The following is a 27423-nucleotide window of genomic DNA, read 5'->3' as shown; positions in this document are numbered from 1 at the left end:
AAGTAAATAATGGCTCATTCTACTCTGGAAGAAATGTACCTCTTATTTGTGTGTGTTTACATGTATTTGACATTTTACAATTTTCGCAAAAACGGTCCTTTTAATTTTAAAGCCACAATCGCAAACACGCTGCGATGGGACTGCAATGTTGGCACATTTTAACTTGCATTTTTCCATGGGTTTCTATGCCAAGTCCGGGATGGAGTAGGACAAGGCCATGTCAAGGTGTTGGGGGGTCCCAAAAAGAAATTTGCTCTAGGCCCTAAGAATGAATGGATAATGGTAAAATGGGGGCCTAGGCATAAATACATTTAACCACTTCAGGATTCTGCGTACGCATATGTACGCCCCTGAATCCTGAAGCGGTTTCCATGGGTTCCATGTCAGTTCACGGAGGGTGTCTCCGTGAACACCCTGCGAGCCTCCGATCGTGGCTCGCAGGGTAAATGTAAACAGGCGGGGAAGATCTTCCCCGCTGTTTACATACATACGGCGCTGCTGCGCAGCAGCGCCGTGACGGAGATCGGCGATCCCCGGCCTCTGATTGGCCGGGGATCGCCGGCATCTGATAGGCTAAAGCCTATCCTATCCGGCGCAGGACGGCTTTCCGTCCTGCGCCGCACACAGGGGACGGGAGAGGGAGGGAAGGCGGCAGAGGGAGGACTAGCGCTGCGGAGGGGGGCTTTGAGGAGCCCCCCCCCGCTAGGCACAGCAGCGCGGCGGCGATCAGACCCCCCCAGCAGCACATCCCCCTAGTGGGGAAAAAAGGGGAGAAGTCTGATCGCCCTGCACGATTTCTGATCTGTGCTGCGGGCTGAAGAGCCCCCGCTGCACAGTTCAGCCAAACCACCCGAAACCTGGAAGTGATTAATAATAATAACAATAATCTGAACATTTGTATAGCGCTTTTCTCCTGTCGGACTCAAAGCGCTCAAGAGCTGCAGCCACTGGGACGCGCTCAAGAGGCCACCCTGCAGTGTTAGGGAGTCTTGCCTTGAACTCCTTACTGAATAGGTACTTGACCTAGCCAGGATTTGAACCCTGGTCTCCCACGTCAAAGGCGGAGCCCTTAACCAGTACTCTGTCCAGCCACCACATCTGAAGTCCCTAAGGTTGGGAGCACACTTGTTTTGATTCCACTGGCCGCTGAAGTCAGTGGTCGGCTCAGTAACCGCATGTCGTTTGCATTCATACGCATTTTTTAATTTGTGATTTTTATCTCCCACAATTTTAAAATGCAAGACATTCTGATTATTTTCACGCATTTCTTAAAGTGGACCAGAATTCAGAACTTCATCTCAGCTCTAAAAGATACGCAACAGAATAACAACCTTCAAAGAAAAAATGTCTTTGTTACATCTGATATAAATCCTGCAATAAATCTGCAGTGTGTCTACTTCCTGCTTTCACGGAAGCAGTTATATTGTTAACATCCCGTGCTTTCAAATTCGCTTATCTGCCTTTTTTTGCCATGGCAGTCATGTGACACAGGGGAAAGATCAAATTACAACGTGTGCTTAGTCACAGATGAGGGGGAATTAGACAGGCGAAACTCTCTTGCAAAGCGAGATATCTCAAGCCTTTATTTGTTATCATTTTGATGATTATAGATTATGAGAACCCCAAAATTAAAATCTCAGCCCATTAGAATATTGTGAAAATGTTCAATATTCCAGGCTCAAACTCTAATCAGCTCATTCATCCAAAACACCTGCAGAGGGTTCCTATTTCATATGTTAGTTTCACCTTTTAAAGAGACACTGAAGTGAGAATAAATCTCGCTTCAGAGCTCATAGTTAGCAGGGGCATGTGTGCCCCTGCTAAACCGCCGCTATCCCGCGGCTAAGGCCTCGTTCACATCAGGGCCGTTTCTGTGCGCTTTCCACAGCGCACTGCCCTGTGCGTTCAGCAAGGTATTGATTTTTCCATGTAACTAAATGTAGCTGGTTCACATCTATGCGCTGCGCTGAGCAGCGTTACAGAAACGTAGTGTTGCAGGCATTTCTGTGCGTTGAGCTGGAAAGCGCACAGCAATGCAAGTGAATGGGTCCGCTTTTTTAGCGCATAGAAGCGCGTACAAGCGCATAGAAGCGCATGCGTTTTTTACCCCTAATTGGAGAAAAAAATACATTTACATACAAAAACAAAGTTTTATCGACAACTGCTGCTGCTACAGTAAGCAAAACGTGCTTTAAAGAAGCGCAGCGCAACGCACAGAAACGCGGACTAAAGCGCGCACAAGCGCATGCGTTTTTTACCATGCGCTTTAACACGTTTTTCAGCGCAGCAGATGTGAACGAGGCCTAAACGAGGGTCCCTGACCCCCCAATCCCTCCCCCCCCCCCCCCCCCCCCCTGCAAAATCTACGACCAACTTGGTCGTAGATTTTGCTGCTGTTGAGGCAGGGCTAACGGCTGCAGCCCTGCCTCTCAGCGCCGTCTATCAGCGGCGCATCGCCGCCTCTCCCCCGCCCCTCTCAGCAAAGGTAGACTGAGGGGCGGGGGAGAGGCGGAGATACGCGCTGATAGACGCGCGTGAGGCGGGGCTGCGGTGGTTAGCCCTGCCTCAATCCGTAAGAGATCCCCCGCTGCTCGAAGAGGATTTTGGGGGGGTCAGGGACCCTCGTTTAGCCGCGGGATAGCGACGTTTTAGCAGGGGCACACATGCCCCTGCTAACTATGAGGTCTGAAGCAAGATTTATTCTCGCTTCAGACTCTCTTTAAGTTGAATAACTGAAATAAATAGACTTTTGCACAATATTCTAATTTTTCAAATTTCACACGCGGGAAAGGTGATTGAAAAAGCAGAAGGGAAAGTGCCGCAAACCGCCAACGCCTGCGAAATCCTGTCGCCGAGTGTGCTCCCTGCATTATCTTTAAGGCTGGGTTTCCACTGCTGCGAATCCGGGCCGATTCCCCGCCTACGAATTCGGATGGATTTCAGCAACCTATAGAAGTCTATGAGAGCCATCCGAATTCATGGCCGAGGAAAAATCTGAGGCCCTGCAGCATAATTTCGTGCGTAGCTGTCCGAATCCCATAGCCGCGCATAGCACGGCTAGAGGGATTCGGCTGCGAGAGGCAGCAGCTTTGCCGGCATCGCGTCTCGCAAGACACATGCAGCCGCACAAATGGAAACCTAGCCTTAGTGCTTTACAGAACGTAACATTGTTGTGACCCCTGCAATCGTGAGTAGGATGATTTTACTCCTACGGAATCCCAGCAATGACCACATGACGGTTTAGCAGAGCCCCCTAGAGAAACGCAGTGAAAGCGCATTCCAGATGACTCACCCCGTAAACTTTCTTTGCTCCGGCCTTGGCCGCAAACATGGAGAGGATCCCAGTACCGCTGCCGACATCGAGAACCACCTTATCCTTAAACACGTGTTTATTATGGTACATGGAGTTCCTGTAGGTCAGCGTACGAACTTCATCCTTCAGCATCTCCTGCAAACAGACGAAAAAAAAGTTTTATATGACACTACAAATTTGTATAATTCCATATTATTCAGTAGTTTCATAATTAAGTGTAAAACGTAATGGTCTAAAAAATGGAACCTGGAAATTTGAGCACCCTGCGGCTAATGGACGGCCAAAGGCGCTAATGCAAATATTGGCTATTGGGCGTGCAAAGCAGAAATTTGGGCGCCTGATTTAATTATCATTTGGAAAAGGGATATGTGAGGGAGCAGGCTGGTGTTGCACTTTGTTTTCGGGTTGACCTCGATGGACGTATGTCTTTTTTCAACCCAAACATCTATTCAACTATGTAAAAGCTACAACGTTATAGTTTTAACCTTTGTTAACCGTTTTGAAAATTGTTTTTGAATTTTTTCATGTTTGCTTTTTACAAATTATTCATTTTTGAAAATGATCATTTTGAAATTGTGTTCAGAATTCACACTTGTTTTTATCTTTTGAAAATTATTGTTTTGAACATTATAAGGATTAGGAAGGGGTGTTCTAAGGTTAGGCATCAAAAATGGGGTTTTAGGGCTAAGTGTCAGGAAGGGGTATTTTAGGGTTAGGCATCAGGAAGGGGTATTTTAGGGTTAGGTGTCAGGAAGGGAGGTTTTAGGGTTAGGCATCAGGAAGGGAGGTTTAGGGTTAGGCATCAGGAAGGGGGGTTAGGGTTAGGCATCAGGAAGGGGGGTTTTAGGGTTAGGCGTCAGGGAGGGTGGGTTTAGGGTTAGGCATCAAGAAGGGGGGTTTTAGGGTTAGGCATCAGGAAGGGGATTTATGGTTAGGTGTCAGGAAGGGGGTTTAGGGTTAGGCGTCAAGAAGGGGAGTTTGGGGGTTAGGCATCAGGAAGGGGGGAAACATGCCTGGCTATACTGGTAGACCTACCTATGCTTGGCTGCCTATGCTGGGGACACATGCCTGGCTATACTGGCGGCACCTATGCCTGGCTTCCTATACTGGGGACAAATGCCTGGCTATACTGGCGGCACCTATGCTTGGCTACCTATGCTGGGGACACATGCCTGGCTATACTGGCAGCACCTACCTATGCTGGGGACACATGCCTGGCTATACTGGCGGCACCTATGCTTGGCTTCCTATACTGGGGACACATGCCTGGCTATACTGGCGGCACTTATGCTTGGCTTCCTATACCGGGGACACATGCCTGGCTATACTGGCGGCACCTATGCTTAGCTTCCTATACTGGGGACACATGCCTGGTCATACTGGCAGCACCTATGCTTAGCTTCCTATACTGGGGACACATGCCTGGTTATACTGGTGGCACCTATGCTTGGCTACCTATACTGGGGACACATGCCTGGCTATACTGGCAGCACCTATGCTTGGCTTCCTATACTGGGGACACATGCCTGGCTATACTGGCGGCACCTATGCTTGGCTTCCTATACTGGGAACACATGCCTGGCTATATTGGCAGCACCTATGCCTGGCTTCCTATACTGGGGACACATGCCTGGCTATACTGGCAGCACTTATGCTTGGCTTCCTATACTGGGGACACATGCCTGGTTATACTGGCAGCACCTATGCCTGGCTTCCTATACTGGGGGCACATACCTGGCTATACTGGCGGCACCTATGCCTGGCTTCCTATACTGGGGACACATGCCTGGCTATACTGGCGGCACCAATGCTTGGCTACCTATACTGGGGACACATGCCTGGCTATATTGGCGGCATCTATGCATGGCTACCTATACTGGGGACACATGCCTGGTTATACTGGCAGCACCTATGCCTGGCTTCCTATACTGGGGACACATGCCTGGCTATACTGGCAGCACCTACGCCTGGCTTCCTATACTGGGGACACATGCCTGGCTATACTGGCGGCACCTATGCTTGGCTTCCTATACTAGGGACACATGCCTGGCTATACTGGCAGCACCTACCTATGCTTGGCTTCCTATACTGGGGACACATGCCTGTCTATACTGGCGGCACCTATGCCTGGCTTCCTATACTGGGGACACATGCCTGGTTATACTGGCAGCACCTATGCTTGGCTACCTATACTGGGGACACATGCCTGGCTATACTGGCGGCACCTATGCCTGGCTTCCTATATTGGGGACACATGCCTGGTCATACTGGCTGCACCTATGCCTGGCTACCTATACTGGGGACACATGCCTGGCTATACTGGGGACACATGCCTGGCTTCCTATGCTGGGGACACATGCCTGGCTATACTGGCGGCACCTATGCTTGGCTTCCTATACTGGGGGACACATGCCTGGCTATACTGGCAGCACCTATGCTTGGCTTCCTATACTGGGGACACATGCCTGGCTATACTGGCGGCACCTATGCTTGGCTTCCTATACTGGGGACACATGCCTGGTCATACTGGCAGCACCTATGCCTGGCTTCCTATACTGGGGGCACATACCTGGCTATACTGGCCGCACCTACCTATGCTGGGGACACATGCCTGACTATACTGGCGGCATCTATGCTTGGCTTCCTATACTGGGGACACATGCCTGGCTATACTGGTGGCACCTATGCTTGGCTTCCTATACTGGGGACACATGCCTGGCTATACTGGCGACACCTATGCTTGGCTTCCTATACTGGGAACACATGCCTGGCTATACTGGCGGCACCTATGCTTGGCTTCCTATACTGGGGACACATGCCTGGTCATACTGGCAGCACCTATGCCTGGCTTCCTATACTGGGGGCACATGCCTGGCTATACTGGCGGCACCTACCTATGCTTGGCTTCCTATACTGGGGACACATGCCTGTCTATACTGGCGGCACCTACGCCTGGCTTTCTATACTGGGGAAACATGCCTGGTCATACTGGCGGCACCTATGCCTGGCTTCCTATACTGGGGACACATGCCTGGCTATACTGGCGGCACCTATGCTTGGCTTCCTATACTGGGGACACATGCCTGGCTATACTGGTGGCACCTATGCTTGGCTTCCTATACTGGGGACACATGCCTGGCTATACTGGCGACACCTATGCTTGGCTTCCTATACTTGGGACACATGCCTGGCCATACTGGCGGCACCTACCAATGCTGGGGACACATGCCTGGCTATACTGGCGGCACCTATGCCTGGCTTCCTATACTGGGGACACATGCCTAGCTATACTGGCGGCACTTATGCTTGGCTTCCTATACTGGGGACACATGCCTGGCTATACTGGCGGCACCTATGCTTGGCTTCCTATACTGGGGACACATGCCTGGCTATACTGGCGGCACCTATGCTTAGCTTCCTATACTGGGGACACATGCCTGGCTATACTGGCGGCACCTATGCTTGGCTTCCTATACTGGGGACACATGCCTGGCTATACTGGCGGCACCTATGCTTGGCTTCCTATAATGGGGACACATGCCTGGCTATACTGGCGGCACCTATGCTTGGCTTCCTATACTGGGGACACATGCCTGGCTATACTGGCAGCACCTACCTATGCTGGGGACACATTCCTGGTTATACTGGCGGCACCTATGCTTGGCTACCTATACTGGGGACACATGCCTGGCTATACTGGCGGCACCTATGCTTGGCTTCCTATCCTGGGGACACATGCCTGGCTATACTGGCGGCACCTATGCTTGGCTTCCTATACTGGGGACACATGCCTGGTTATACTGGCAGCACCTATGCCTGGCTTCCTATACTGGGGGCACATGCCTGGCTATACTGGCGGCACCTATGCCTGGCCTCCTATACTGGGGACACATGCCTGGCTATACTGGCGGCACCTATGCTTGGCTACCTATACTGGGGACACATGCCTGGCTATACTGGCGGCACCTATGCCTGGCTTCCTATCCTGAGGACACATGCCTGGCTATACTGGCGGCACCTATGCTTGGCTTCCTATACTGGGGACACATGCCTGGCTATACTGGCGGCACCTATGCCTGGCTTCCTATACTGGGGACACATGCCTGGCTATACTGGCAGCACCTATGCCTGGCTTCCTATACTGGGGAAACATGCCTGGCTATACTGGCGGAACCTATGCTTGGCTTCCTATCCTGGGGACACATGCCTGGCTATACTGGCGGCACCTATGCTTGGCTTCCTATACTGGGAACACATGCCTGGCTATACTGGCGGCACCTATGCCTGGCTTCCTATACTGGGGACACATGCCTGGCTATACTGGCAGCACCTATGCCTGGCTTCCTATACTGGGGGCACATGCCTGGCTATACTGGCGGCACCTATGCTTGGCTTCCTATACTGGGGACACATGCCTGGTTATACTGGCGGCACCTATGCTTGGCTTCCCTTACTGGGGACACATGCCTGGCTATAGTGGCAGCACCTATGCCTGGCTTCCTATACTGGGGACACATGCCTGGCTATACTGGCGGCACCTATGCTTGGCTTCCTGTACTGGGGACACATGCCTGGCTATACTGGCAGCACCTACCTATACTGGGGACACATGCCTGGCTTTACTGGCGGCACCTATGCCTGGCTTCCTATACTGAGGACACATGCCTGGTTATACTGGCGGCACCTATGCTTGGCTTCCCTTACTGGGGACACATGCCTGGCTATACTGGCGGCAACTAAGCTTGGCTTCCTATACCGGGAACACATGCCTGGCTATACTGGCGGCACCTATGCCTGGCCTCCTATACTGGGGACACATGCCTGGTTATACTGGCAGCACCTATGCTTGGCTTCCTATACTGGGGACACATGCCTGACTATACTGGCAGCACCTATGCTTGGCTTCCTTTACTGGGGACACATGCCTGGCTATACTGGCGGCACCTATGCTTGGCTTCCTATACTGGGGACACATGCCTGGTTATACTGGCAGCACCTATCTATGCTTGGATTCCTATACTGGGGACACATGCCTGGCTATACTGGCGGCACCTATGCTTGGCTTCCTATACTGGGGAAACATGCCTGGCTATACTGGCGGCACCTATGCCTGGCTTCCTATACTGGGGACACATGCCTGGCTATACTGGCAGCACCTATGCTTGGCTTCCTATACTGGGGACACATGCCTGGTCATACTGGCAGCACCTATGCCTGGCTTCCTATACTAGGGACACATGCCTGGCTATACTGGCAGCACCTACCTATGCTTGGCTTCCTATACTGGGGACACATGCCTGGCTATACTGGCGGCACCTACGCCTGGCTTCCTATACTGGGAACACATGCCTGGCTATACTGGCAGCACCTACCTATGCTGGGGACACATGCCTGGCTATACTGGCGGCACCTATGCTTGGCTTCCTATACTGGGGACACATGCCTGGCTATACTGGCGGCACCTACCTATGCTGGGGACACATGCCTGGCTATATTGGCAGCACCTATGCTTGGCTTCCTATACTGGGGACACATGCCTGGCTATACTGGAGGCACCTATGCCCGGCTTCCTATACTGGGGACACATGCCTGGTTATACTGGCGGCACCTATGCTTGGCTTCCTATACTGAGGACACATGCCTGGCTATACTGGCGGCACCTATGCTTGGATTCCTATACTGGGGACACATGCCTGGTTATACTGGCAGCACCTATCTATGCTTGGATTCCTATACTGGGGACACATGCCTGGCTATACTGGCGGCACCTATGCTTGGCTTCCTATACTGGGGACACATGCCTGGCTATACTGGCAGCACCTATGCCTGGCTTCCTATACTGGGGACACATGCCTGGCTATACTGGCAGCACCTACCTATGCTGGGGACACATGCCTGGCTATACTGGCAGCACCTATGCCTGGCTTCCTATACTGGGGACACATGCCCGGCTATACTGGCAGCACCTATGCTTGGCTTCCTATACTGGGGACACATGCCTGGCTATACTGGCGGCACCTACGCCTGGCTTCCTATACTGGGAACACATGCCTGGCTATACTGGCAGCACCTACCTATGCTGGGGACACATGCCTGGCTATACTGGCGGCAACTATGCTTGGCTTCCTATACTGGGGACACATGCCTGGCTATACTGGCAGCACCTATGCTTGGCTTCCTATACTGGGGACACATGCCTGGTTATACTGGCGGCACCTATGCTTGGCTTCCTATACTGGGGACACATGCCTGGCTATACTGGCGGCACCTATGCTTGGCTTCCTATACTGGGAACACATGCCTGGCTATACTGGCGGCACCTATGCTTGGCTACCTATACTGGGGACACATGCCTGGCTATACTGGCAGCACCTATGCTTGGCTTCCTATACTGGGGACATATGCCTGGCTATACTGGTGGCACCTATGCCTGGCTTCCTATACTGGGGACATATGCCTGGCTATACTAGCGGCACCTATGCTTGGCTTCCTATACTGGGGACACATGCCTGGCTATACTGGCAGCACCTATGCTTGGCTTCCTATACTGGGGACACATGCCTGGCTATACTGGTGGCACCTATGCCTGGCTTCCTATACTGGGGACACATGCCTGGCTATACTGGCGGCACCTACGCCTGGCTTCCTATACTGGGGACACATGCCTGGCTATACTGGCGGCACCTATGCTTGGATTCCTATACTGGGGACACATGCCTGGCTATACTGGCAGCACCTATGCTTGGCTTCCTATACTGGGGACACATGCCTGGCTATACTGGCAGCACCTATGCTTGGCTTCCTATACTGGGGACACATGCCTGGTCATACTGGCGGCACCTACGCCTGGCTTCCTATACTGGGGACACATGCCTGGCCATACTGGCGGCACCTACCAATGCTGGGGACACATGCCTGGCTATACTGGCGGCACCTATGCTTGGCTTCCTATACTGGGGACACATGCCTGGCTATACTGGTGGCACCTATGCTTGGCTTCCTATACTGGGGACACATGCCTGGCTATACTGGCGACACCTATGCTTGGCTTCCTATACTGGGAACACATGCCTGGCTATACTGGCGGCACCTATGCTTGGCTTCCTATACTGGGGACACATGCCTGGTCATACTGGCAGCACCTATGCCTGGCTTCCTATACTGGGGGCACATGCCTGGCTATACTGGTGGCACCTATGCTTGGCTTCCTATACTGGGGACACATGCCTGGCTATACTGGCAGCACCTATGCTTGGCTTCCTATACTGGGGACACATGCCTGGCTATACTGGTGGCACCTATGCTTGGCTTCCTATACTGGGGACACATGCCTGGCTATACTGGCGACACCTATGCTTGGCTTCCTATACTGGGAACACATGCCTGGCTATACTGGCGGCACCTATGCTTGGCTTCCTATACTGGGGACACATGCCTGGTCATACTGGCAGCACCTATGCCTGGCTTCCTATACTGGGGACACATGCCTGGCTATACTGGTGGCACCTATGCTTGGCTTCCTATACTGGGGACACATGCCTGGCTATACTGGCAGCACCTATGCTTGGCTTCCTATACTGGGGACACATGCCTGGTTATACTGGCGGCACCTACGCCTGGCTTCCTATACTGGGGACACATGCCTGGCTATACTGGCAGCACCTATGCCTGGCTTCCTATACTGGGGGCACATGCCTGGCTATACTGGCAGCACCTACCTATGCTGGGGACACATGCCTGGCTATACTGGCGGCACCTATGCTTGGCTACCTATACTGGGGACACATGCCTGGCTATACTGGCAGCACCTACCTATACTGGGGACACATGCCTGGCTATACTGGCGGCACCTATGCCTGGCCTCCTATACTGGGGACACATGCCTGGCTATACTGGCGGCACCTATGCTTGGCTACCTATGCTGGGGACACATGCCTGGCTATACTGGAGGCACCTATGCTTGGCTTCCTATACTGGGGACACATGCCTGGCTATACTGGTGGCACCTATGCTTGGCTTCCTATACTGGGGACACATGCCTGGCTATACTGGCAGCACCTATGCTTGGCTTCCTATACTGGGGACACATGCCTGGCTATACTGGCGGCACCTATGCCTGGCCTCCTATACTGGGGACACATGCCTGGCTATACTGGCGGCACCTATGCTTGGCTTCCTATACTGGGGACATATGCCTGGCTATACTGGAGGCACCTATGCTTGGCTTCCTATACTGGGGACACATGCCTGGTTATACTGGCGGCACCTATGCCTGGCTTCCTATACTGGGGGCACATGCCTGGTTATACTGGCAGCACCTATGCTTGGCTTCCTATACTGGGGAACACATGCCTGGCTATAGTGGCAGCACCTATGCCTGGCTTCCTATACTGGGGACACATGCCTGGCTATACTGGCGGCACCTACCTATGCTGGGGACACATGCCTGGCTATACTGGCGGCACCTATGCTTGGCTTCCTATACTGGGGACACATGCCTGGCTATACTGGCGGCACCTATGCTTGGCTTCCTATACTGGGGACACATGCCTGGCTATACTGGCGGCACCTATGCTTGGCTTCCTATACTGGGGGCACATGCCTGGTCATACTGGCAGCACCTATGCCTGGCTTCCTATACTGGGGACACATGCCTGGTTATACTGGCGGCACCTACGCCTGGCTTCCTATACTGGAGACACATGCCTGGCTATACTGGCGGCACCTATGCCTGGCTTCCTATACTGGGGACACATGCCTGGCTATACTGGCAGCACCTATGCTTGGCTTCCTATACTGGGGACACATACCTGGCTATACTGGCGGCACCTATGCTTGGCTTCCTATACTGGGGACATATGCCTGGCTATACTGGCAGCACCTATGCTTGGCTTCCTATACTGGGGACACATGCCTGGCTATACTGGTGGCACCTATGCTTGGCTTCCTATACTGGGGACACATGCCTGGCTATACTGGCAGCACCTATGCTTGGCTTCCTATACTGGGGACACATGCCTGGCTATACTGGCGGCACCTATGCCTGGCCTCCTATACTGGGGACACATGCCTGGCTATACTGGCGGCACCTATGCTTGGCTTCCTATACTGGGGACATATGCCTGGCTATACTGGAGGCACCTATGCTTGGCTTCCTATACTGGGGACACATGCCTGGTTATACTGGCGGCACCTATGCCTGGCTTCCTATACTGGGGGCACATGCCTGGTTATACTGGCAGCACCTATGCTTGGCTTCCTATACTGGGGAACACATGCCTGGCTATAGTGGCAGCACCTATGCCTGGCTTCCTATACTGGGGACACATGCCTGGCTATACTGGCGGCACCTACCTATGCTGGGGACACATGCCTGGCTATACTGGCGGCACCTATGCTTGGCTTCCTATACTGGGGACACATGCCTGGCTATACTGGCAGCACCTATGCTTGGCTTCCTATACTGGGGAAACATGCCTGGTCATACTGGCGGCACCTATGCCTGGCTTCCTATACTGGGGACACATGCCTGGTTATACTGGCAGCACCTATGCTTGGCTACCTATACTGGGGACACATGCCTGGCTATACTGGCGGCACCTATGCCTGGCTTCCTATATTGGGGACACATGCCTGGTCATACTGGCTGCACCTATGCCTGGCTACCTATACTGGGGACACATGCCTGGCTATACTGGGGACACATGCCTGGCTTCCTATGCTGGGGACACATGCCTGGCTATACTGGCGGCACCTATGCTTGGCTTCCTATACTGGGGGACACATGCCTGGCTATACTGGCAGCACCTATGCTTGGCTTCCTATACTGGGGACACATGCCTGGCTATACTGGCGGCACCTATGCTTGGCTTCCTATACTGGGGACACATGCCTGGTCATACTGGCAGCACCTATGCCTGGCTTCCTATACTGGGGGCACATACCTGGCTATACTGGCCGCACCTACCTATGCTGGGGACACATGCCTGACTATACTGGCGGCATCTATGCTTGGCTTCCTATACTGGGGACACATGCCTGGCTATACTGGTGGCACCTATGCTTGGCTTCCTATACTGGGGACACATGCCTGGCTATACTGGCGACACCTATGCTTGGCTTCCTATACTGGGAACACATGCCTGGCTATACTGGCGGCACCTATGCTTGGCTTCCTATACTGGGGACACATGCCTGGTCATACTGGCAGCACCTATGCCTGGCTTCCTATACTGGGGGCACATGCCTGGCTATACTGGCGGCACCTACCTATGCTTGGCTTCCTATACTGGGGACACATGCCTGTCTATACTGGCGGCACCTACGCCTGGCTTTCTATACTGGGGAAACATGCCTGGTCATACTGGCGGCACCTATGCCTGGCTTCCTATACTGGGGACACATGCCTGGCTATACTGGCGGCACCTATGCTTGGCTTCCTATACTGGGGACACATGCCTGGCTATACTGGTGGCACCTATGCTTGGCTTCCTATACTGGGGACACATGCCTGGCTATACTGGCGACACCTATGCTTGGCTTCCTATACTTGGGACACATGCCTGGCCATACTGGCGGCACCTACCAATGCTGGGGACACATGCCTGGCTATACTGGCGGCACCTATGCCTGGCTTCCTATACTGGGGACACATGCCTAGCTATACTGGCGGCACTTATGCTTGGCTTCCTATACTGGGGACACATGCCTGGCTATACTGGCGGCACCTATGCTTGGCTTCCTATACTGGGGACACATGCCTGGCTATACTGGCGGCACCTATGCTTAGCTTCCTATACTGGGGACACATGCCTGGCTATACTGGCGGCACCTATGCTTGGCTTCCTATACTGGGGACACATGCCTGGCTATACTGGCGGCACCTATGCTTGGCTTCCTATAATGGGGACACATGCCTGGCTATACTGGCGGCACCTATGCTTGGCTTCCTATACTGGGGACACATGCCTGGCTATACTGGCAGCACCTACCTATGCTGGGGACACATTCCTGGTTATACTGGCGGCACCTATGCTTGGCTACCTATACTGGGGACACATGCCTGGCTATACTGGCGGCACCTATGCTTGGCTTCCTATCCTGGGGACACATGCCTGGCTATACTGGCGGCACCTATGCTTGGCTTCCTATACTGGGGACACATGCCTGGTTATACTGGCAGCACCTATGCCTGGCTTCCTATACTGGGGGCACATGCCTGGCTATACTGGCGGCACCTATGCCTGGCCTCCTATACTGGGGACACATGCCTGGCTATACTGGCGGCACCTATGCTTGGCTACCTATACTGGGGACACATGCCTGGCTATACTGGCGGCACCTATGCCTGGCTTCCTATCCTGAGGACACATGCCTGGCTATACTGGCGGCACCTATGCTTGGCTTCCTATACTGGGGACACATGCCTGGCTATACTGGCGGCACCTATGCCTGGCTTCCTATACTGGGGACACATGCCTGGCTATACTGGCAGCACCTATGCCTGGCTTCCTATACTGGGGAAACATGCCTGGCTATACTGGCGGAACCTATGCTTGGCTTCCTATCCTGGGGACACATGCCTGGCTATACTGGCGGCACCTATGCTTGGCTTCCTATACTGGGAACACATGCCTGGCTATACTGGCGGCACCTATGCCTGGCTTCCTATACTGGGGACACATGCCTGGCTATACTGGCAGCACCTATGCCTGGCTTCCTATACTGGGGGCACATGCCTGGCTATACTGGCGGCACCTATGCTTGGCTTCCTATACTGGGGACACATGCCTGGTTATACTGGCGGCACCTATGCTTGGCTTCCCTTACTGGGGACACATGCCTGGCTATAGTGGCAGCACCTATGCCTGGCTTCCTATACTGGGGACACATGCCTGGCTATACTGGCGGCACCTATGCTTGGCTTCCTGTACTGGGGACACATGCCTGGCTATACTGGCAGCACCTACCTATACTGGGGACACATGCCTGGCTTTACTGGCGGCACCTATGCCTGGCTTCCTATACTGAGGACACATGCCTGGTTATACTGGCGGCACCTATGCTTGGCTTCCCTTACTGGGGACACATGCCTGGCTATACTGGCGGCAACTAAGCTTGGCTTCCTATACCGGGAACACATGCCTGGCTATACTGGCGGCACCTATGCCTGGCCTCCTATACTGGGGACACATGCCTGGTTATACTGGCAGCACCTATGCTTGGCTTCCTATACTGGGGACACATGCCTGACTATACTGGCAGCACCTATGCTTGGCTTCCTTTACTGGGGACACATGCCTGGCTATACTGGCGGCACCTATGCTTGGCTTCCTATACTGGGGACACATGCCTGGTTATACTGGCAGCACCTATCTATGCTTGGATTCCTATACTGGGGACACATGCCTGGCTATACTGGCGGCACCTATGCTTGGCTTCCTATACTGGGGAAACATGCCTGGCTATACTGGCGGCACCTATGCCTGGCTTCCTATACTGGGGACACATGCCTGGCTATACTGGCAGCACCTATGCTTGGCTTCCTATACTGGGGACACATGCCTGGTCATACTGGCAGCACCTATGCCTGGCTTCCTATACTAGGGACACATGCCTGGCTATACTGGCAGCACCTACCTATGCTTGGCTTCCTATACTGGGGACACATGCCTGGCTATACTGGCGGCACCTACGCCTGGCTTCCTATACTGGGAACACATGCCTGGCTATACTGGCAGCACCTACCTATGCTGGGGACACATGCCTGGCTATACTGGCGGCACCTATGCTTGGCTTCCTATACTGGGGACACATGCCTGGCTATACTGGCGGCACCTACCTATGCTGGGGACACATGCCTGGCTATATTGGCAGCACCTATGCTTGGCTTCCTATACTGGGGACACATGCCTGGCTATACTGGAGGCACCTATGCCCGGCTTCCTATACTGGGGACACATGCCTGGTTATACTGGCGGCACCTATGCTTGGCTTCCTATACTGAGGACACATGCCTGGCTATACTGGCGGCACCTATGCTTGGATTCCTATACTGGGGACACATGCCTGGTTATACTGGCAGCACCTATCTATGCTTGGATTCCTATACTGGGGACACATGCCTGGCTATACTGGCGGCACCTATGCTTGGCTTCCTATACTGGGGACACATGCCTGGCTATACTGGCAGCACCTATGCCTGGCTTCCTATACTGGGGACACATGCCTGGCTATACTGGCAGCACCTACCTATGCTGGGGACACATGCCTGGCTATACTGGCAGCACCTATGCCTGGCTTCCTATACTGGGGACACATGCCCGGCTATACTGGCAGCACCTATGCTTGGCTTCCTATACTGGGGACACATGCCTGGCTATACTGGCGGCACCTACGCCTGGCTTCCTATACTGGGAACACATGCCTGGCTATACTGGCAGCACCTACCTATGCTGGGGACACATGCCTGGCTATACTGGCGGCAACTATGCTTGGCTTCCTATACTGGGGACACATGCCTGGCTATACTGGCAGCACCTATGCTTGGCTTCCTATACTGGGGACACATGCCTGGTTATACTGGCGGCACCTATGCTTGGCTTCCTATACTGGGGACACATGCCTGGCTATACTGGTGGCACCTATGCTTGGCTTCCTATACTGGGAACACATGCCTGGCTATACTGGCGGCACCTATGCTTGGCTACCTATACTGGGGACACATGCCTGGCTATACTGGCAGCACCTATGCTTGGCTTCCTATACTGGGGACATATGCCTGGCTATACTGGTGGCACCTATGCCTGGCTTCCTATACTGGGGACATATGCCTGGCTATACTAGCGGCACCTATGCTTGGCTTCCTATACTGGGGACACATGCCTGGCTATACTGGCAGCACCTATGCTTGGCTTCCTATACTGGGGACACATGCCTGGCTATACTGGTGGCACCTATGCCTGGCTTCCTATACTGGGGACACATGCCTGGCTATACTGGCGGCACCTACGCCTGGCTTCCTATACTGGGGACACATGCCTGGCTATACTGGCGGCACCTATGCTTGGATTCCTATACTGGGGACACATGCCTGGCTATACTGGCAGCACCTATGCTTGGCTTCCTATACTGGGGACACATGCCTGGCTATACTGGCAGCACCTATGCTTGGCTTCCTATACTGGGGACACATGCCTGGTCATACTGGCGGCACCTACGCCTGGCTTCCTATACTGGGGACACATGCCTGGCCATACTGGCGGCACCTACCAATGCTGGGGACACATGCCTGGCTATACTGGCGGCACCTATGCTTGGCTTCCTATACTGGGGACACATGCCTGGCTATACTGGTGGCACCTATGCTTGGCTTCCTATACTGGGGACACATGCCTGGCTATACTGGCGACACCTATGCTTGGCTTCCTATACTGGGAACACATGCCTGGCTATACTGGCGGCACCTATGCTTGGCTTCCTATACTGGGGACACATGCCTGGTCATACTGGCAGCACCTATGCCTGGCTTCCTATACTGGGGGCACATGCCTGGCTATACTGGTGGCACCTATGCTTGGCTTCCTATACTGGGGACACATGCCTGGCTATACTGGCAGCACCTATGCTTGGCTTCCTATACTGGGGACACATGCCTGGCTATACTGGTGGCACCTATGCTTGGCTTCCTATACTGGGGACACATGCCTGGCTATACTGGCGACACCTATGCTTGGCTTCCTATACTGGGAACACATGCCTGGCTATACTGGCGGCACCTATGCTTGGCTTCCTATACTGGGGACACATGCCTGGTCATACTGGCAGCACCTATGCCTGGCTTCCTATACTGGGGACACATGCCTGGCTATACTGGTGGCACCTATGCTTGGCTTCCTATACTGGGGACACATGCCTGGCTATACTGGCAGCACCTATGCTTGGCTTCCTATACTGGGGACACATGCCTGGTTATACTGGCGGCACCTACGCCTGGCTTCCTATACTGGGGACACATGCCTGGCTATACTGGCAGCACCTATGCCTGGCTTCCTATACTGGGGGCACATGCCTGGCTATACTGGCAGCACCTACCTATGCTGGGGACACATGCCTGGCTATACTGGCGGCACCTATGCTTGGCTACCTATACTGGGGACACATGCCTGGCTATACTGGCAGCACCTACCTATACTGGGGACACATGCCTGGCTATACTGGCGGCACCTATGCCTGGCCTCCTATACTGGGGACACATGCCTGGCTATACTGGCGGCACCTATGCTTGGCTACCTATGCTGGGGACACATGCCTGGCTATACTGGAGGCACCTATGCTTGGCTTCCTATACTGGGGACACATGCCTGGCTATACTGGTGGCACCTATGCTTGGCTTCCTATACTGGGGACACATGCCTGGCTATACTGGCAGCACCTATGCTTGGCTTCCTATACTGGGGACACATGCCTGGCTATACTGGCGGCACCTATGCCTGGCCTCCTATACTGGGGACACATGCCTGGCTATACTGGCGGCACCTATGCTTGGCTTCCTATACTGGGGACATATGCCTGGCTATACTGGAGGCACCTATGCTTGGCTTCCTATACTGGGGACACATGCCTGGTTATACTGGCGGCACCTATGCCTGGCTTCCTATACTGGGGGCACATGCCTGGTTATACTGGCAGCACCTATGCTTGGCTTCCTATACTGGGGAACACATGCCTGGCTATAGTGGCAGCACCTATGCCTGGCTTCCTATACTGGGGACACATGCCTGGCTATACTGGCGGCACCTACCTATGCTGGGGACACATGCCTGGCTATACTGGCGGCACCTATGCTTGGCTTCCTATACTGGGGACACATGCCTGGCTATACTGGCGGCACCTATGCTTGGCTTCCTATACTGGGGACACATGCCTGGCTATACTGGCGGCACCTATGCTTGGCTTCCTATACTGGGGGCACATGCCTGGTCATACTGGCAGCACCTATGCCTGGCTTCCTATACTGGGGACACATGCCTGGTTATACTGGCGGCACCTACGCCTGGCTTCCTATACTGGAGACACATGCCTGGCTATACTGGCGGCACCTATGCCTGGCTTCCTATACTGGGGACACATGCCTGGCTATACTGGCAGCACCTATGCTTGGCTTCCTATACTGGGGACACATACCTGGCTATACTGGCGGCACCTATGCTTGGCTTCCTATACTGGGGACATATGCCTGGCTATACTGGCAGCACCTATGCTTGGCTTCCTATACTGGGGACACATGCCTGGCTATACTGGTGGCACCTATGCTTGGCTTCCTATACTGGGGACACATGCCTGGCTATACTGGCAGCACCTATGCTTGGCTTCCTATACTGGGGACACATGCCTGGCTATACTGGCGGCACCTATGCCTGGCCTCCTATACTGGGGACACATGCCTGGCTATACTGGCGGCACCTATGCTTGGCTTCCTATACTGGGGACATATGCCTGGCTATACTGGAGGCACCTATGCTTGGCTTCCTATACTGGGGACACATGCCTGGTTATACTGGCGGCACCTATGCCTGGCTTCCTATACTGGGGGCACATGCCTGGTTATACTGGCAGCACCTATGCTTGGCTTCCTATACTGGGGAACACATGCCTGGCTATAGTGGCAGCACCTATGCCTGGCTTCCTATACTGGGGACACATGCCTGGCTATACTGGCGGCACCTACCTATGCTGGGGACACATGCCTGGCTATACTGGCGGCACCTATGCTTGGCTTCCTATACTGGGGACACATGCCTGGCTATACTGGCAGCACCTATGCTTGGCTTCCTATACTGGGGGCACATGCCTGGTCATACTGGCAGCACCTATGCCTGGCTTCCTATACTGGGGACACATGCCTGGCTATACTGGTGGCACCTACGCCTGGCTTCCTATACTGGGGACACATGCCTGGTCATACTGGCAGCACCTATGCCTGGCTTCCTATACTGGGGACACATGCCTGGTCATACTGGCAGCACCTATGCCTGGCTTCCTATACTGGGGACACATGCCTGGCTATACTGGCGGCACCTATGCCTGGCTTCCTATACTGGGGACACATGCCTGGTTATACTGGCGGCACCTATGCTTGGCTTCCTATACTGGGGACACATGCCTGGCTATACTGGAGGCACCTATGCCTGGCTTCCTATACTGGGGACACATGCCTGGCTATACTGGCGGCACCTATGCCTGGCTTCCTATACTGGGGACACATGCCTGGCTATACTGGAGGCACCTATGCCTGGCTTCCTATACTGGGGACACATGCCTGGTTATACTGGCGGCACCTATGCTTGGCTTCCTATACTGAGGACACATGCCTGGCTATACTGGCGGCACCTATGCTTGGATTCCTATACTGGGGACACATGCCTGGTTATACTGGCAGCACCTATCTATGCTTGGATTCCTATACTGGGGACACATGCCTGACTATACTGGTGGCACCTATGCCTGGCTTCCTATACTGGAGACACATGCCTGGCTATACTGGCGGCACCTACGCCTGGCTTCCTACACTGGGGACACATGCCTGGCTATACTGGTGGCAACTATGCCTGGCTTCCTATACTGGGGACACATGCCTGGTTATACTGGCAGCACCTATCTATGCTTGGATTCCTATACTGGGGACACATGCCTGACTATACTGGTGGCACCTATGCCTGGCTTCCTATACTGGAGACACATGCCTGGCTATACTGGCGGCACCTACGCCTGGCTTCCTATACTGGGGACACATGCCTGGCTATACTGGTGGCAACTATGCCTGGCTTCCTATACTGGGGACACATGCCTGGTCATACTGGCAGCACCTACGTCTAAATTGTCTGCGCATCGCAAGCGCTGAGCGCTTTTGTGAGTAGTTTTTCCTGCGCTTTTAGAGCAATTTGCGCTTTAAAGGAGCACTATGGCGGAAAATTAAAAATGTAAAATGGTTTTAAACACATACAAATAAGAAGTACATTTTTTTCTAGAGTAAAATGAGCTATAAATTACTTTTCTCCTATGTTGCTGTCACTTACAGTAGGTAATAGAAATCTGACAGAAGCAACAGGTTTTTTTTGGACTAGTCCATCTCTTCATGGGGGGATTCTCAGGGATTTATTTATTTTCAAAAGCACTTAGTGAATGGCAGTTGCTCTGCCCAGCGGCCAAAAAACTGTGTAGCGAGCAAGGAAGCTGGCCAGCATCATTGTTTAACCTCCTTGGCGGTTAATTTTTTTTGCCTAATTGGCAAAAATCCTTTTAAAATTTTTTTTTTTTTTTGTTTCATGTAAAGCTACCAGAGTGGTAGCTACATGAAACACCACTAGAGGGCGCATGTGTCCCTCTAGTGCGATCGTCGCCGGCATCTCTAGCAAACAGGGGAACGCGTATATAACGCGTTCCCCTGTTTGGCTTCTCCTGTCGCCATGGCGACGATCGGGATGACGTCATGGACGTCAGCCGACGTCCTGACGTCAGGCACACCCGATCCAGCCCATAGCGCTGCCCGGAACTCATTGGTCCGGGCAGCGCAGGGCTCTGGCGGGGGGGGGGCCCTCTTTCGCCGCTGCGTGCGGCCGATGCGGCCGGCGATCAAGCTGTGCGCGCGGCTAGCAAAGTGCTGGCTGCGCGCACAGCAATTTACAGATTAAAAATCGCCCCACCAGGGGCTGAGATCTCCCCCTGCGCGGCATAGCCCGAGCTCAGCTCGGGCTTACCGCCAGGGAGGTTAAATCCTTTTTATGGAATATCTTTATATAGAATAGAAGCCTTGCTGAGAATCCCCTATGAAGAGGTGGACTAGTCCAAAACCTGTCACTTCTGTCAGATTTCTACTACCTACTGTAAGTGGTACTGTAATTATCAAAAACGCTCACTGAGTGAAAACGGCGTAAAAGTCTTACACGATAAATGCAATCAACTTCATGAATATTAATAAGCGAACAATGCAAGGTTCTGGGTGAGCAGCGCGGTTATGCCTTCCCATCATGCACCCTGCTTTGAAAAAACAGTAATACTTCCAGCTGACAATGGTGTTTCATTAGAGTGCCAACGCAGTGAAAGTGTTTGCCTGCCAGGTTCATATAGATAATTCCTGTCTTGTTATCTCTGCCAAAAGGCCCGTGCTGTTTAATTCATTAACCGCTACAGCGAATTCCTGTACAAAACATTTTCATTGTTTCAACAATCCAACCGTCGTTTCTGTGCATATTTTTTTTTCTCTTTTTCTTTTAAACTGTTTAAATAAGCATTTTATTAAATTGCAACTTTTCTGTAGAAAATCAATTAGCCCTAAATGGCATTTCTGTTAAGAAGGCAGTATAGGAGCCGCAGTGAAGTCCTTGACTTGGGGCTCATGTCCCGGGAATGTGCCTAGATCCTGGCACAGTGTTTGGCTAGTGATCAGCTGGCCGCTAAGTCACCGTAAACTTCAGTTATGTTGGGTACTTTGCTTGATTGCTTGCGGAATCTGTCACTTTAATATTTGCTGATGGATGTAGTGAGTGCCAAAGACAGGTTTATTACTTTACAACCCCCAGGCCAACTTTCTTAGGACTTCTATTCCATGTGCAGCCCCCTCTTCTATGTGTAACATCCATGTACAGCAGCCCCTCCCATTCCATGTGCAGCCCCCTTTTACATGTGTAACATCCATATACAGCAGCCAGGGGCGTAGTAGTAGGGGGTGCAGAGGTAGCCACCGCATCGGGGCCCTTGGGCCAGAGGGGCCCCAAAAGGCACTCCCTCAACTACATTATTAGCTCTCTATTGGTCCTGTGCTGGTAATAATCACTTCTATAGATACTTTGAATAGTAGCGAACATTAACAAGCTGCTCCCCATCCCCTTCTTGCACCTCTGACACTGTAGTTGCCATTGGCAGGTTTTGGTGCGCCGTATCAATTATTATGTATAGAGTGCTTTGGGGGCCCCATTGAAAAACTTGCATCGGGGCCCACAGCTCCTTAGCTACGCCACTGACAGCAGCCCCTCCCATTCCATATGCAGCTCCCTCTTCCATGTGTAACATCCATGTACCGCAGTCCCTCCCATTCCATGAGCAGACCCCTCCTCCATGTGTAACATCCATGTACAGAAGCTCCTCCCATTCCATGCGCAGCCCCCTCTTCCATCGGTAACATCCATGTACCGCAGCCCCCTCCTATTGCAGTTGCAGCCCCCTCTTCCATGTGTAACATCCATGTACAGCAGCCCCTCCCATTCCATGTGCAGCCCCCTCTGCCATGTGTATCATCCATGTACAGCAGCCCCGTCTTCCATGTGTAACAGCCGTGTACCGCAGCCCCCTCCCATTCCATGTGCAGCCCCCTCTTCCATGTGTAACATCCATGTACAGCAGCCCCTCCCATTCCATGTGCAGCCCCTATTCCATGTATAACATCCATGTACAGCAGCCCCTCCCATTCCATGTGCAGCCCCCTCTTCCATGTGTGACATCCATGTACAGCATCCCCCTCCCATTCCATGTGCAGCCCCCTCTTCCATGTGTAACATCCATGTACAGCAGCCTCTCCCATTCCATGTGCAGCCCCCTCTTCCATGTGTATCATCCATGTACTGCAGCTCCTCCCATTCCATGTGCAGCCTCCTCCTACATGTGCAACATCCATGTACAGCAGCCCCTCCCATTCCATGTGCAGCCCCCTCTTCCATATGTAACATCCATGTACAGCAGCCCCTCCCATTCCATGTGCAGCCTCCTCCACCATGTGCAACATCCATGTACAGCAGCCCCTCCCATTCCATGTGCAGTCTCCTCCTCCATGTGTAACATCCATGTACCGCAGCCCGCTCCCATTCCATGTGCAGCCCCCTCTTCCATGTGTATCATCCATGTACAGCAGCCCCCTCTTCCATGTGTAACATCCATGTACAGCAGCCCCCCCCCCATTCCATGTGCAGCCCCCTCTTCCATGTGTAACATCCATGTACCGCAGCCCCCTTCCATTCAATGTGCAGCCCCCTCTTCCATGTGTAACATCCATGTACAGCAGCCCCTCCCATTCCATGTGCAGCCACCTCTTCCATGTGTATTATCCATGTACAGCAGCCCCCTCCCATTCCATGTACAGCCCCCTATTCCATGTGTGACATCCATGTACAGTAGCCCCCTCCCATTCCATGTGCAGCCCCCTCTTCCATGTGTGACATCCATGTACAGCATCCCCTTACCATTATATGTGTAGCCCTCTCTTCCATGTGTAACATCCATGTACAGCAGCCCCTCCCATTTCATTTGAAGAAGGCGTCAGTGCTATATAAATATATAATAATAATAACAATAATAATATGTAGGACATTATACTATGACTATGGTAGGATTAGATTGTGAGCTCCTCTGAGGACAGTCAGTGACATGACCATGTACTCTGTTAAGTGCTGCAGAAGAGGTCAGTGCTATATAAATACATAATAAGGTAGGACATTAGACTATGACTGTGGTAGGGTCATATTGTGATCTCTGAGGACAGTTAGTGACATGACTAGGTACTGTACCTTGCTACAGAAGATGTCAGTGCTATATAAATACATAATAATAATATGATAGGATTAAATTGTGAGCTCCTCTGAGGACAGTCAGTGACAGGACTATGTACTCTGTAATGTGCTGCAGAAGAGGTCAGTGCTATATAAATACATAATAATAATATGGTAGGACATTAGACTATGACTATGGTAGGATTAGAGTGTGAGCTCCTCTGAGGACAGTCAGTGACATGACTATGTACTCTGTAATGTGCTGCAGAAGATGTCAGTGCTATATAAATACATAATAATAATATGGTAGGACATTAGACTATGACTATGGTAGGATTAGAGTGTGAGCTCCTCTGAGGACATGACATGATGACTATGTACTCTGTAATGTGCTGCAGAAGAGGTCAGTGCTATATAAATACATAATAACAAACTCATTTCAAAAATAAAGTGTTTGAAGCTATACCAGTTTTTGTTTTCTTCTACACCATATCATGATGAATACAGATTCAGAAATAAGGCTTTTTAAATAAACTGCAGTCGTTTGGTTCAGCTAGCGGTCGGGAATAAACTGACATTAGGTATTTGTAATGCGTCGGGAGGCGGCTTAGAATATAAAGTTCTTGTAAATTGTTCTGAGCATTTCTGAGATGAAGCAGGAATGATTTTACATTGCACATTCTTTGTATCATTACATCACATTTGTGTGTCATTAGTTGGCTCTCTTCACAGACACTTAAAGAGGAACTCCAGTGAAAATAATGTAATAAAAAAGTGCTTTATTTTTACAATAATTATGTATAAATGATTTAGTTAGTATTTGCTCATTGTAAAATCTTCCCTCTCCCTGATTTACATTCTGACATTTACCACATGGTGACGTTTTTACTGCTGGCAGGTGATGTCACAGGAAAGAGATGCTACTTGCTTTTTTGGCAGTTGTAAACAGCTGTTATTTCCCACAATGCAACAAAGCTCCCAGTGTGTGATGTCAGTACTGTGAGGTGCTGACATCATTTGTAGGAGGGGTTTCACCACAATATCAGCCATACAGAGCCCCCTGATGATCCGTTTGTGAAAAGGAAATGATTTCTCATGGGAAAGGGGGTATCAGCTACTGATTGGGATGAAGTTCAATTCTTGGTTACAGTTTCTCTTTAAAACAGAGTGGATGCGCCCAATGCATAAAAGAGAGGATGATAAAGCTGTTGGTTTTATAAACAGTGAGGTAATCTTACCTCTCTTGAAGAATTTGGACCAGATTATTGAAAAAAAAAGTATTTTATGTTCGCACATAAAATTTACAACACATTTCACTGGTGTTTGCACGCTCCCTCGCTGAAAAAACAGTTGTCTTAACTGCTATGGCTGTGTAGCAAGCAAGAGCGCCTCTAGTGATAAACCTGAGGAAGCAGGCAAGCACCCATGAAACGTGTTGTCAATTTTATGTGCTCCAGTAAAAGACCTTTTTTTTCAACAGACTGGTCCAATTTCAATCGTTTTTCTGATCGATTTTCTCATAGAAGTGAATAGAAATCGATTGGAAAAACCATCGTAAAAAATCATTCAGAAAAACGATTGAAAAATCGATCCAGTATTCCCAGCATTACACGATCCTTCACCATTGGTCTCCTGGTCTCCTTTTGTTTTTAATGCCTGGTACACACCATACAATTTCTCACCAAATAGATGGTCCAACAGATCATTTCTGACAGGTTCGATCTGAATTCCGATCGTTTTTCTGATTTTGCATAGAAGTAATCGGAAAAACCATTGTAAATCACATTGGACCTGTCAGAAGTGATCTATTGGACCATCTATCTGCTGAGAAATTGCATGGTGTGTACCAGGCATTAGATGAGCCTGGGGTTATCACAACCACAGGAACCATTGACCTAGGCTACATACAGTGCAGATCCTTTTATGGCGATTCTGCATGCACCTGTATATGAATCCTGATTTTTTTCCCCCCCACTGAATGGAGGGGCGTGCATTTGAAGGCAGGGCCGGATTTACCATAAGGCACGGTAGGCATGTGCCTACAGGCGCCTGCTGATGGAAAGGCGCTCACTTCCCTCCCCCAGCGCCTTCCTCCCTCCATCCCCTATACAGAGTCCTGATGAGAGTGTAAATGAGGGGTTACTCACTCTGCTCTCTGCATTCCACTGACCAGACCTCCCTTCAGTCAGGGGTACATCTAGCTACCTAATACTGAGGTTCCTCTGGCTACCTAATACTAAGGGACACCTGTAGCTACCTATGATGGGCAAGGCAAGTAAGGGAGAGGTGACAGCTGGGACAGCACAGCCAGCACACCTGCGGTGCGGTTCGGTGGGGGTTTGTAGGTCCATGGAGAGTGAAGTCTAGGGTGGCAGGACATCTGTGCCTATAGGCTCCTGTGAGGTAAATCTGGGCCTGCTTGAAGTGCTGGTTTGTTGGGGAACTTTACATTTTTAGTAATTTGCTTATTTCTTGGCTGCACCATGTCCTCTACATCACCCTGCTCTGGGCATCCAGTTATTAGCAGTTACCTAGCAACCACAAAGCCGCTCATCATGCCAAATAAAGTCA

The 27423-nt window shown here is 51.9% G+C and overlaps 1 protein-coding gene across 3 annotated transcripts in view; it reads right to left on the bottom strand.

The window, feature by feature from the left end:
• Positions 1-27423, bottom strand: part of PRMT8 (protein arginine methyltransferase 8) — a 262574-nt gene that overhangs the window by 89486 nt on the left and 145665 nt on the right. For all 3 annotated transcript variants that reach the window (XM_068273128.1, XM_068273127.1, XM_068273129.1), the window contains exon 3: positions 3293-3448. In XM_068273128.1, the coding sequence (XP_068129229.1) occupies positions 3293-3448 (156 nt within the window). The remainder of the gene's footprint in view (positions 1-3292; positions 3449-27423) is intronic.

Source organism: Hyperolius riggenbachi, chromosome 3 (assembly GCF_040937935.1).
Source record: "Hyperolius riggenbachi isolate aHypRig1 chromosome 3, aHypRig1.pri, whole genome shotgun sequence".
In the NCBI taxonomy this organism is placed as follows: Eukaryota; Metazoa; Chordata; class Amphibia; order Anura; family Hyperoliidae; genus Hyperolius; species Hyperolius riggenbachi.
The sequence above is the reverse complement of the archived record's forward strand: the minus strand, read 5'-3'. Positions and strand labels throughout refer to the sequence as shown.